This window comes from Chinchilla lanigera, unplaced genomic scaffold (assembly GCF_000276665.1).
Source record: "Chinchilla lanigera isolate Chin_1 unplaced genomic scaffold, ChiLan1.0 scaffold00033, whole genome shotgun sequence".
Classification (NCBI taxonomy): Eukaryota; Metazoa; Chordata; class Mammalia; order Rodentia; family Chinchillidae; genus Chinchilla; species Chinchilla lanigera.
Window position 1 is genome coordinate 18,643,001 of NW_004955434.1, and position 14,102 is coordinate 18,657,102.

General features: G+C 31.6%; 1 protein-coding gene across 1 annotated transcript in view; it reads left to right on the forward strand.

The window, feature by feature from the left end:
* Ccdc171 (coiled-coil domain containing 171) overlaps positions 1–14,102 on the forward strand; it is a gene marked incomplete at its 5' end in the record, with an annotated part of 359,501 nt that overhangs the window by 241,725 nt on the left and 103,674 nt on the right. The window contains 2 exon segments of the mRNA XM_013516391.1: positions 5,687–5,832; positions 7,713–7,767. Of these exon segments, the coding sequence (XP_013371845.1) occupies positions 5,687–5,832; positions 7,713–7,767 (201 nt within the window).

Here is a 14,102-nt window from a genome sequence, read left to right on the forward strand (position 1 = left end):
ATATGAATGATACAGAAGAAAAAGCACAGAAAATAAGTTGCCATATGTAGGCTGAGATTTCTTTAAAGGTTATGTAATGACACTTCTAGGAATGTAATTATTGCATTATGTCTTTTAAATTTATGTAGTTAGTTATGGTTATAGGATGCTTTCACATCTGTTGTTTTCCTAGACATGTGAAATTTTAACTTGCATTGCCACTTATTCAACTCTGAGAGTGGGTAAGTTACCTGGTCTTCAGCTTTAATTCTTAAATATGTCACCCATCTGTCACAATGAAAGATACAAAGATAAAAAAGCATGCCTAAGAAGGATAACTTAAATGTTCATAACATTTAGTGTACTTCTTTACATAAAATATAGTCTCAATATTGAAATGCATTTATATATTAATTGTACTACATATCAATATCATTTGCTGTTGTATATTTATTGTAAGATAACTAATTGTTTCTTACAGATTCTTGAGCTTTATTTTAAAATGCATTATTTTTTAGTTTTATTCCTAATTTGTTGACCCAACCCTATTATAAGTTTGATAGTTGTATTATTTTAATTTTATACTCTCTGTGGCAACTTTCATAGTTTTATACACCCAGAAGTCACTTAATTAATTCTTATTAATAATATTTTTTAGTTGTCACATTCTTACAGGCTGAAAATAGAATTATTTTCCTTTTCAGGATTAATTTTAGTGGCCTGAGATGGTTTACCCAGCTCTTTGAAGTCTAGTAATGCTTATTCAGAAGATACAGATAGTTCTAAATTATTTTTTACAAATGTAGATATTTTTTCATGATTTAGGAAATGTGACTTAGTTCTTTATAAGATTTGTGTTGTTGTCTTGCCTTTGATTTTATATGACTAATTTTTATACCACATTGAATAAGCCATTAGCTTTTAGTCTGTAGGAATGTGGATCCATAGATATTTCCCATTAGACAAAAGAAAATCTATAAAAGCAATATCCCCTGGGGCTCAGTCTTCTTAGAGCCTAATGGTCTAAAGCACTGCTAGACGGTACCCTTATGAGAAAGAACTATCTTGAGTGATTCCCTTGACGTCCAGAAATATTAATTGGAGAGATGTGCATATCCTTTCAGATAGCTTTAACTTTTGTGTTATACTACATTTATTCATCTAATACTCTGATTTATGGAATTCATTTTATGACTTTAATTCTTAAAACTATTAACAAAATTATAAACTTTGTATATCTAATATAATTTTAAATTGTTTGCTAAAATAATGGCACCTACTACATTTAGGAAACCATGTTGTTCTTAAAAGATATTTTTGTATGTTTTTTAAACTTCAAAAAAGATCTCTACTGGACATGATTGCACAGCTCTGTAAAACCCTTTGAGTTATACAGAGTGACTTGTGTACTATGGGAATTATATTGCAATAAAGCAAAATAATTATTTTAAGAAAAATGTCCATGTCACATAATGTTTTCAGAGATGCAAGCCAATAAGATTTCAATTTATATTTACAATTAAAAATTTGTAAGCCTAAATAATGCTTTAGAAATATACAATTATGTATAACATAAAATAGTTTGTGTTCTTATTCAATAGTAATACATATTTGTTATAGAAACTTCAGAAGCTATATAAGAAAAAAGATATTTAAAACATATTTGGATCATTTAATATTCATACTTGCCATGTATTTCATTCCTAAATTTTCCTAGTATGTGGCTATTGTCTTTGTGTCCACACTTTGCTTTGCCAGCTTTCATTGCTAATATATTTACTTTTCACGACTATTTTAGGAAAAACATCAGACGTAAGTATTTCTCATAAAGGTTTAGTGGCAGCACTGGCTTTTTTCTCTTGCATTATGAGAGATGTACATGAAGGCAAGTAATAGTATTATCCAAAAAAATATTATATAATAGCTTTTGAAGTACATTTAAAAGTTTTTCTTTAAAACATTTTGATCTTAAAAACGAGAACTGGAATCTTTGATAAGTGATACTGATGCATTGGTTCTTGTGTAAGCAGAATTTTTCTGGCTTTTAAAAGACTTTTGTTATCATATTTAGCATTAACTTTCTAACAGCTAGAATTGTTCACAACACTGTTTAAAGATAAATTCTTTGATTTTTTTGGTAAATATTAAGACCTGAGTACAAAATGAGGGCTGTATTGTGGATTAAGTGAAATATCTCAAGGCTGTGCTGTTCTGATAACTGAACCTGAAGTGACCTTTCTCAGACACAATTACAGAGCTGTATGTTTTTCCTTTAATTTCATCAGGGGTTTAATTAGTATACAAATAAAACTTCCCTTATCTTCCTTTCTACCTAATTGGCTTGTCTTCGCTTATATATGAAGTATGTGAAAGTGGGCTGTAATTAGGGTGACCGTGTTAACCTTTTTTCCTCAAATGTACTGTTGCCTAAAGGCCTCAAGGCCTAGAAACAGTGCTTTGGATTATTGCTTTGCAATCACTGTGGCTGTCCCATAGGTTTTCTCATGAGCAGAAGGGCTTTGGGTGCTGCAGGTTCCCACTGCTTAAAAGGATCTTCATTCTTCTCCCCACTAAATGTTTATTGATTATCTCACTGTTCCAGGCTCAGCCTCCAACAACTTAATATCAGGTGACAGTCAGGAGAGTTCTCCAAGTAATTAGAGTTGAGCATTGGGGGAACAATTAGGAGCAGAGTTATTAAACTTGATTTATCCTATTCTCTCCTGAACAGTTTCTTGGATATCAGAACATCACACTTTCACAATCTACCCTGGTTGAGAAATTAGTGGCTAACCTGCTGCTTATCATTGTTGCCTTGCTGCCTAGAGGCATACCCTCTTGGTTTCAGTCCTTCGGTAGGAAATATTATGAGTCCATAAAGTTTATCATAGGTTTTAATTAGATGAATCTGAACAGAGAAAAGCTGAACTTAAAATGGTATATTTCTGCTCTATAGTATATATGTTCTGTAGATATATATGTAAATACACGATTTATACAAATAAATTTTGCTGTAATTAAAGCTCAGTGTGAAATTTTTTAAAGATTCTGTTTTTGGCATAAAAAAGTGACTGTTAGAGAGATGATGTATTTTTGAACCACTTTTTATGTCTTGGTGTTTTGCATACATTAGCATAAACCTTAGGATTTATTGATGTATACAGATGCCTTGGTGATATCCTTCAATTCTTTGAAATTAAACTTTTATGCCTATAAATATATTAACCATGATATTTTAAAAGCTGTATTTTCCTTTCCACTCAATAGGAAGTATGGTTTATAATACCTGTTACTTTTCTGTGTCCCTGAAATATAGTGTAGACTTTAGGAGAATTTCACAGCTCCCTGTCATTGCTCCTGAGAGATGAAAGAATGATACCAGAGGACGTAGATATACAGTGGGAGTTTTAATGCTGGGAGATACATCTTCTTTTAAAGTATACTATATGCAGAAAAGTCAGGTGTAGGGTTATAATAATCCAAGCTTATGAGTTCTCCCAGATTAGACCAGGGAGTTTCAATCTAGACAAAGCTGGAAACAATATACTGAAAGGTTGAAGAGTCCTTTCACAAATAAGCACCTCACAAACAGGCTCCGTTAGTGAGCAAGAGAATTTGACTATGTTGGCACAAATGTATTATTTCTATTGGAAAAAAGTTTCAGCTTTGTGTGTAACTGGTGGCAGATCACTAGTATTATCCTCAGACCTGAAAATAAACATCTTTTTTGTGTGTGTTCTAAAAGATGTTGGGAATCCTGACTTTAAAAGAACTCAAATGGATTTTAGTTTTTAAGTGAAGAAATCTCATGATGCTTTAGTGTATTTAACTATCTTAACATTGGCATAAAATTAGGTTTAGAGCAGTTTTTTTTTTTGTTGTTGTTTTTTGGTTTTTTTCTCCGGTACCGGGAACCGAACTCACGACCTTGCGCTTGCCAGGCAGGCGCTTTGCCGCTGAGCTAAATCCCCAGCCCCTAGAGCAGTTTTTAAAATCTATTCTTTCTTGTCTTTTAAAAGTTAATTTGATTCCGTTAGTATTTCATGATGGAATGTTCTTTTTCTAATTTAAGATGAATTTATTTTTAACTGTTACATGAAACTAAAAACCTTTTCTACGTATGGGGTAGCATGTGATGTTTCAATACATGTATACATTTTATAATGTTTAATTTAGGTCAAACATATACATCTTCTCAAACATTAATCATTTCTTCATGATAAAAACATTCAAAGTCCTTTCTTAAGTCTTTCTGAAATATATAGTACTTTACTATCTTTTATGGTCACCCTACCGTAAAATACCATACCATAACTTCTTTCTCCTATGTAACTGAAACTTAATATCCACTGATCACCCTTGTAATGTTCCTGAAGAGTTTTTAGTACTAGAAACTTTAAAATAAAATTCAGTATCTAATGAGTAATCATGGTTTGCTCATTATAAATTTTTGATTCCTATTTGTCTAAGAGCAATTTGACTGTTTTAAAAGTGAGCGACTGAATTTAAAAACATTTCATATTTAAAAATACTACCTGATTTGATATGATTACCCCCAGAGTGAATTGTTTTAGCTCCATGTAGGAAGCTTGAGCTTTTAAAGTATGTGTTGTGAATGTTCTGAAAGAATAGTGTTGGAAGAATTTTAAAAATAAAATTATAACATGTTGTTTATTCTTTACTAGATTTGTGAAGCACAGTTGTGGATATTAATGTGTGGCTAAATTCTGAGCAAAAAGAAAAACATGGAGGTGTATGCAGTTAGTTGCTTAGCTCACACTTAACAAATTGAAAAACTGATAAATTTATTTTAGAAATTTCATAGGCAAAGGAATGACAGAATTTTAGTGGTAAGAGATATTTTGATTTCTGTATTATTTTGTGCCCTAGAATCTTGAGGTCTAGGAAATAGTCCTTTAAATTGTTTCTAACACCTTGAGCCCAAAACTTTTAAGATGCAGTTGTACGATTTTATTTTGAAATCTTGTCCTGGGTATTTCAGATTAAATATTAATGAACATATTTTATACTTCTGTGATTACGAGACATTTACAGACTTTAAGTAATGCTGAATGCAAATACTGTTCTTAACTTTTTGTATTAGTTGAAGTGTGTTGATCGCCTTTATGTTGCTGTCCTTCAAGGGAAATTTATTTGCTGGGAAACAAGTAAATTTTAAGAGTCCAGTTTGTTCACTGAGAAGTCTAGAGCAGCTTCTTACAGGTAGATTTCAAAATGAAGTAGTAAGTTCACCATTCTTTTTTAGGAACCTGCCTTTCTCTCAATCATATACTCACCGTGGGCATATGATGCTTTTATTAAGTTCAGTTTAGAGTTAAATAGACTCTTAAGTTTCATATGCTTTGTCTCCTGAAATCTTTATTTTCATCATTAAATGAAACATAACTTGAGATTTATATAATCAGGTATTTCTAGTGAGAACATAATTTATTTACTATTCCAACACTTTAACAAATAAAATAGAGTCATATTTTGTAGCAAAACATTTTTCAAAATCTTACCAGTTCTATCATTTCTAATTAGGAAATGTGTAAAATTTTTGCAGAAAATTTGTTAAACCTTGATGTGTAATGACCCAACTCTACTCCTCAGTCAGTCTGTATTTTTCTTTGTTTAATAGCCTATGGCATAAATTGAAGTTAATTATCAGGGCTGACAAGTAACTCTGTTTTCTGTCTGCTTGCAGAGTCTCTCCGAGGCAAAGATGGAGCTAAGAAGAAAAGATCAATCTCTGCGTCAGCTCAATAGACATCTTACCCAGCTGGAGCAGGACAAGCGTCGACTGGAGGAGAACATCCATGATGCGGAGAGTGCCCTCCGCATGGCAGCCAAGTGAGCATTTGGACCTTGGGGAGATCACTTAAAACAGACAAAAGATCAATTCTTACTTTCATGCTCCGGGTTTTAGCCCTGGATAATACAGTGTTAGAAAACAAAAGTACAGCTGTCTTTCTTTGAAATTCTCTGATACATCCTCAAAAAAGAAAACCCTTAACTCAACATACTAAATGTATATTTTATTGAGAAGCCTCAGAAAAGTACAAGCTTCCGTATAACCTCTAATTATGCATTTTTTGGCTCTATTTTATTGTTACATGTTGAGACTTATGTTTTTATTAATGTGGAAAAGAAGCCTCTTTATTTGAAAGTTTTGCATAGTACCTTCTGCCACATATTCTTTATCGCCTTTTCCACTATCCTCAAATTCTGTTCTGAATATATTCTAATATACTAGCAGTGCAAATAATATTTTCACAAAGAAATGTTAGTATATAATCAACATGTGTGCATAGCATTTTAAAATGCAACAAAAACATTGGACACAGGAAATACTATTTCATAGCTATATATTCTGATATGTTAAATAGGAAAAAAATGTAGTTTTCAAGTGGACAGCAATATAAATGTGTTGAGTGTTTTTCCTTTATCAGATATCAAGTTGACATATATTGTGAAGTTCAAATTGAACAGTTCTCTTGGGCATTTTTATGTTTTTCCTCCACAATGAATTTTATGGACTACTTTAAAATGGTCCTTTGTACAGCAGCATGATTTAAAGTCTTTTTAAGAATTAAAGAAACATCTGATTTAAATAAATTAAATGTCTCAATTTGTAATTCTTAATTCCTGCACTTGTAAAAATACATACACTAATTAAAAACTCTTTGAGACAAATTGTTATTAAGCATAAAATTCTGTGAAATTTGAATATACTCTGTCAACTGTAGATTGTACTCTGTAAATCATGGAATGGAGAATCTGCAATCTGGGCTGGTGATGTCACTTATGCATAATGATAAGATGAATTGGTACAGGGCCCAAATACTGGCATGTTTGAATAGCCACTGATAGTTTGTGTAAAAACTGCAAAGCTATATAACACTGCACCACCATCTCAGGTCTATGTAATTGTCATATTAAAAACTCAGTTTTTGTTGCTATTGTTCAGGGTCAGTTTCCTCATACCAAGTGAAGAGACTTAATGGAGATAATTTCCAGTGAGTCCTGAAGCTCTGAGAAAATTCTGAGATTAGTGAAAGTAGGATTATTAAACCTCCAGGTTTATATTGTTTTCACAACATTGCTGTTAAGTCAGGACTTTGACGTGTCTGTGATCTGTAACCATAGGCATATGTCCTAATGAAACTAAAGAAGGCAAGTTTGAAATATGGAGAGATAATTCATTATTTACAGTTTTCAGTTTATAATTTGCTGCAGAATTTTTTGTTTTCAGCATATTTGTTCAAACTTTTTAGTTCTAAAAGCTCAATTCAATATACAAGGTCAGTAGGAGATGGTAGTGATTGCATATTCGTTGTCAGATCATAGAGCCTTTTTTGTGTGATTATTATTGCACACACAAATACACACAAAACTGTGTAGAAAGGAAAATATTATTTTGCATAATATAAACAATTTATATTTCCCTATTATCCTTTTCATTATAAATATCAAGAATACTTTTCAGAATATTTTTATTATTAATTATGTAATTGTGATTTTTTTCTGTTTGTTCACTTTTTGTGTGTGCCCCTAAATGTAGGATAGACAGCATAAGTGAATATAAGAGTTAAGTGTAGATATGGTGGGTTTTGTACCTTTAAAAGGAAAACAGTGACCAACTCCTCTTCATCATAGTGATTTATACTAAAATATGTAACAGTTGTAGAAAGGTTGGGGCTTTACTCATGTCTAATCTTTCTTTTTTCTAGAGACAAAGAATGTGTTGCTAATCATATGAGAACAATAGAAAGTATGCTTCATAAGGTAATATTTTTCTTTACTTTTGTTCATTTTTTATTGTGGTTCTTCTAGTTATTTTTAGTATCTACTGAGTAATTTGTAACTGTCTTTAAAAATGAACAAAAGGTTATCTTGGAAATGACTGAATCTTGGTTTATGTGCTGCTGTAATGATTTTTTTTTGAGGAATTCACTTTAGGTGTTTGATAAAACTACAGAAATAGTCATTTCCTCAAACAGGTATAATTTCACTTGAATTGTCTACGGGAATTGCTGAAAAAAACCCCAAGATCACTAAGATTGTTCATGTCTCATAATAAAATATTTAACCACACTGTCTAGCCTCTTACCACTCTTAAACAGTTGCCCTATCTATGTGTATATAGGTATGATATATTTTATTTGACAGTATTCATTACATTAACTTGGCAGTAATGTCATTCAAACTGTGATTTACCTTCTTAAAAATGAAAATATATTTAATAATTACTGTTTTCAAATTTGATTACTTGTGTATGATAAACTGCCTTTAATTTGTAGTGATGAATAATGTAAGAATATTGTGGTTTTAATGAAAATTTAGGATATTAAACAGCTGTATATCTTGTTAGCACTCTATTCCGCATTCAGAAATGTCTTTATTATTTTATTTAAAAGTAGAAAAGTGCTATTTATCTATTATTTCTATTACTGCCTAATATTACAGATTTGTTTTGGATATAAACATAGTACTTTTAAGATATATAGAATTTATGAATGAAACATTTAGAACAATTTTGTGAACCAAATTTATTACATAGAATAGTTATACAAATCACTGATAATACCCTAAAACTAAGCTTTTAAAGAGGACATTAAATAAACGTTAATGAACTAGTGTTTAATCATTTAAACATTTTGGAAGCATTGGGCTTCTCTGCTCTTTCACGTTTTGAAAATGACTAGTTATTTCTTATCAGCATTAAAAAGAATCCAGTACTCTGAGTTTCCAATATTCTGTTTCATTGAAACCAGGATTTCTTTCCTCCTAATTTAACAGAGTTTAAGCCCAGGAGTACATAGTGTAAATGTAGTCACATCAAACCATGTATACTGAAAATCAGAAATTTAGATTTTCAGTAAAAGAGACCTCTCTGGTTAGATTTTTATACTTTCTGAATCTGAGTTATATCATGTTTGTGGCATACCCTTTTGTACAGTTAATGTTGACTTTAAAATCCAATTGTTCATCATTCTAAGCTGGAAGAAAAAATGTTAAGATAGCAGCTGACTTGGGAATGGAATTTGATATCAGGGAAAAACCATCTTTGACATGAAATGTAAGTGTTATACCTCCTTTCCTGTGAGAATGGCAATATATATATTTTATTTAATTTTTCTAAAAATTCCTATTTTTATTTAAAACTACATAGTATTCTAAAGACTACAACAGTAAATTGTATGATATATATTTTAAATGTAATACTGATTGTCAGTGGGTGATTATAGCCATATAGTTCTTCAGTTGTAGTTCATCTTTTATTTTCTGGTGTCATGGAAAAAAAGATGTCTGAAAAACTGGTCAGTGGTCACTGTAGATTTACTTTCGTTTTATAGCTTTTCCCCCCTCAGATTTAATTCTTTTGATTTATATCTTTGGAAATTTCTATTTATATAGTGGCTTTTAAGTTACTTAGTTACTTTTCAAGTTTGAAGTGCAAGTCTAGGAAAAGCTCATTGATAAGTAGGACTGACTTCTTTCAGTGAAGCTTGGGTGAGAGTGACTTGGCTGATGAGGAAGCGGCCCCAGAGTCCCTGTGCAGCTGTCAGAGGGGGGCAGTCCCACCTCTCTCTATGCCAGAATCCACGGGTGTTTTTTTTTTTTTTCCCCCTGATCAGTTTGGACTTTTCCATTGTCGTTATGCTGGTCTTGGAGAAGTGAAGAAGTGTATAGTAAGAGGGTCCAGGCTCATTCATGGTACAGGAAAAATGGTTGATTACCCTCAAACGTCTTAGAAAAGTGTACTGTGCCAGTCAAATAGTATAGCTATTTTTCTTACTTCTTTAACACATTTTAAAGTTATGTATCAGATGTTCTAGAATAAAACTGATTTTTTCCTGCCAAAATGAATTTTAATATTCTGACAGACTAATCAAACAAAAAGAATTTGTTTTCATGTGGACATTCTTTTCTTGCATTTTATTTTTTATTTTTATTAGCACATGTTTTCAGTACCTCTTGAATGCATTGTGGGGAGTTGGTTTTCCTGCACGTTGAACAGTTTAAACAGAACATGTTTACCTTTAGGAAAATCTTTTAACATTTTATTTATATTTGTTAATAGTTACGCTTGGCACATTCCAGTCAGATTTTCAAATCTCAAAACTATATTACTCAAAGGAGTTGACTAGATACCATTTTTTAAATTCCACTTGGGGCTGACACTAGTATTTAATAAGAAAAGCTAGTCATTTTCGTGTAAAAGTATATACAATTGGCTCATCGTATCTACCAGTTCTGTATCTGTGGAGTGAGCCAACCACAGATAAAAATACTTTAAAAAATTATGTCTGTACAGATATTTTTCTTATCATTATTCCCAAAACAGTAAAATAGCTATAATGCTATTTACATAACACATTGTTTTATGTGTTGTAAGTAATCTGGAGATGATTTAAAATATAGAGAGGTTGGGGGAGTAACTCAGTGGTAAAATGTGTGCTTAGCATTCATGAGGTCCTGGTTTCAATTCCCACACAATAAAATGAAATGAAGTGTTGGTAGGTTATATGAAAATCTCAACCCATCTTACAAAAGGGGTTTTCATTCCTGGAATTTGATATTTGGGACGAGTTAGGTATGTGTCCTAGAATCAGTCTACTGTAGATATTGAAGGATAACTGTACTTTTTCCCCCCCAAAGGAGCAGAAGTTTTCCTTTAATTGCAGTCAGATACATTTATACACACACACACACACACACACACACACACACTGTTTATGCCCGTTTTAAGTGCCAATCAGAAGTTAAATATTTATTAAGATACTGTTGTTTGGGGGAACCAATGTCAGCTTTGGGGTCTAAGAAAAATAAGAATGAGACAGAACAAAAGTCCTTACAACTTTTTATGATACGCATTTTTTTATATACTCACTTTTGAGTTGAATACTTGGGCAGATTTTTTAAAAGTCATAACTACTGAACTTTTTTGAAAAAAATCACCATTTTAACTATTTTAAAATGCACAATTCAGTGACTTTTTGGTGGCTTTCAGTACATTTACAATGTTGTGCAACTATGGCAGTGATCTAATTCTAGACATTTACATTTCCCCCCCAAAACACTGTACCTCTTAAGGAGTTACTTCTGGTACCTTCTACTTCCTGATAAACACCAATGTATCTTTTTTTCCGAATAGGTTTTCCTATTCTGGATTTTTTGTATAAATAGAGTCACATAATACACGGCCTTTGTTGTCTGGCTTCTTTCATTTAGCATAATTTGTTCAAGGTTTATCCATTTTGTGGTCTGGTATTGATATTTCATTCCTTTATACAGACACATAATATTCCATTGTATGGACATATCACCTTTTGTCTACATACTGTCAGCGAGCAGTTATATTCTTCCAACTTTTTGGTTACTATGAATAATAGTACTGTAAATATTGATGTACAAATTTTTATTTGAGTGCTTCTTTTCAGTTCTCTTCATTATGTAGGTAGGATTGGAATTACTGGATCATATGATGATACTGTGCTTAACTTACTGAGGAATCACCAATGTGGTTTTTCACAGTGGCTTTGCCATTTTAAATCCCCAACAGTATGGGTATTATATTTTTTTTACATCGTTACTTATAGTTGTTTCTATTTTTAAAAAAATGGTCATGCTAGTGGGTGTGAAATAGAATCACACGGTGATTTTCATTTGCATTCCCTAGTGACTAATGATGCCGAGCATATTTTCCTTTGATTACTGACTCATTGTATGTCTTTGGATAAATATTCAAATCCTTTGCCCACTTTTTAAATGGCTTATTTTTTGTTATTGAGTTTTAGGAGTTCTTCTTTATAGTCTTACCATAATCTTGTCATGTATATGATTTGAAAATATTTTCTTCCATTATGTGGGTTTTGTTTTTACCTTCTGACTAGATGATGTCCTTGGATGCACAGGTTTCAACTTTTGACAAAGCCTATTTTTCCTTTCATTCCTTTGTCTATGTGACCTCTCTAAGAAACTACTACCACATCCAAAGTCATAAAGATTTCCTTCTCTCTCCATTTAATGATTTCATAGTTTTAGCTCTTATATTTAGGCCAATCATTCATATTGATTTAATTTTGTATATAACATGAGATAAGGACTCAACATGGCTGTTCTGTCATTCTACCACCATTTATTGAAAAGACTCTTGTCTTCAATGAATGACCTTTGTGCTCTTTGTGGAAAAACTCTTGGCCGTGTAGATGTATATATTTACTTCCAGACTTTAAGTTGTATTCCATAGATCTAGGTCTGTCTTCATACCAGTACCACATTGTTTGATTTCTTTGCTTTATATAAGTTTTTAATGTGAGAATTATAAATCCTTAATTTTTTTTCTTTTTTTTTTATAAATTCTTTCAGCTATCAGAGCTCCTTGTAAACTCCATGTAAGTTTTAGAATCAGTTTTTCCATTTATGCAAAAGATATTTGGAATTTTGACAATGATTACATTGAATTTATAGATTAATTTGGGAAGCATTGCCATCTTAAGAATATTCTTGCAATCCATGAACATAGAACATCTTTCCATTTGTTTAGGTCCTTATTTCTTTCAACAATGTTTTGTAGTTGCATCTTCTTGCTAAATTTATTCCTAAGCATTTTATTCTTTGTGAGGCTATTATAAATGGAATTACATTTTTAAATTTATTTTTCAGTTGCTTACTTTATAGAAACACAACTGAGTTTTGTGTTTTGACCTTATATCCTGCAACTTTTCTGAATTAGCTCTAATTGTGTGTGAGTATATATGTGTGTGATTTCTTTGGAATTTTCTCTAGATAAAGTCATGCTATCTGTAAATAAAGATTTATACTTTCTAATTTGGGTGCCTTTTATTTCCATGCCTTGTCTAATTTGTGTGACTAGACCTTCCAGTGCAGTGTTGAATAAACTTGTCTACTGAAGTTCTTGAGCTGTTCCTAATCTTAAGAGGAAAGGGTTTGGTCTTCACTGTTAAGCTCAGTGTTAGTTGTGGAGGTTTCATAAATGTCCTTTATTATTAGAGGGCTTTCTCCTCTGTTTCTAGCTTTCTGAGTGTTTTTTCCCCTTTACTCATGACAGAGGGTTGAGTTTTTTCAAATGCTTTCTCTGTGTCGATTAAGATGGTCATATTTTCCCTCTTCACCTTGATTCTATTAATGTTTTGTACTACATAGATTGACTTGCATGTGTTAAGCATTCTTCCATTCCTGGGATAAATCCCACTTAATTATCCTTTTGATTTGCAAGCAGGTTTGGTTTGGGTTTTCTAGTTTTTTTCTTTCTTTGTTTTTGAGGGTTTTTGATCTAAATTCAAAAGGAATTTATGTTATATATCTGTATCTATATCTATATATCTATACCTATATCTATATCTATATCTGGCTTTGGGAATGAAAGTAATATTGGCCTCATAGAATAAATGAGGGAGTGTTTTCCTCCTCTTCAGATTTTGGAGAGTTTGAAAGAGAATGGTATTAATTCTTAAAAAATTTGGTAGAAAGTCATAGTAAAACTTTCTAGTCCTAGACTGTTGCTTTGTGGATGTATTTTGATTGCTGATTTTTTTTCTTTATTATAGGTCTATTTAGATTTTTTATTGTGAGTTAACTCTGAAAATTTCTGTGTTTCTAGCAGTTTTTATTGTATTCGGGTGGACTTATTGATATAGAATTTATTTTCAGAGTAGTTTTTAAATTTGTAAGACTTTCTGTGAGATTGGTAGTAATTTCCCATTTTTATTTCTTTTTAAAATAATATAGTTGGTTTTTTTTTTTTTTTGGTCAGTCAACTTAAGGTTTGTCAGTGTTGTTTATCTTTCAGGGAGTGAACTTTTGATTTTCTTGATTTGCTTTGTCGTCTTTCTATTCTCTTTCATTTATCCCTGCTCTAAACTTTACTTCCTTCCTTTTCCTTTGACTTTAGTTTTCTCTTTTTTTTCCTTACTTCCCTAAAGTGGAGAGTTAAGTCACTGGTCTGAGATCTTTCTTCTTTCTAATGTGGGCATTTACAACTAAAAGGTTCTGTCTAGGCAACACTCTCCACTTTGATGTGTTTCTATTTCTGTTCCTGTACATCAAAGTATTTTCTAATTTCCTCATGTATTTTTCTTTGATCTATTCCTTGA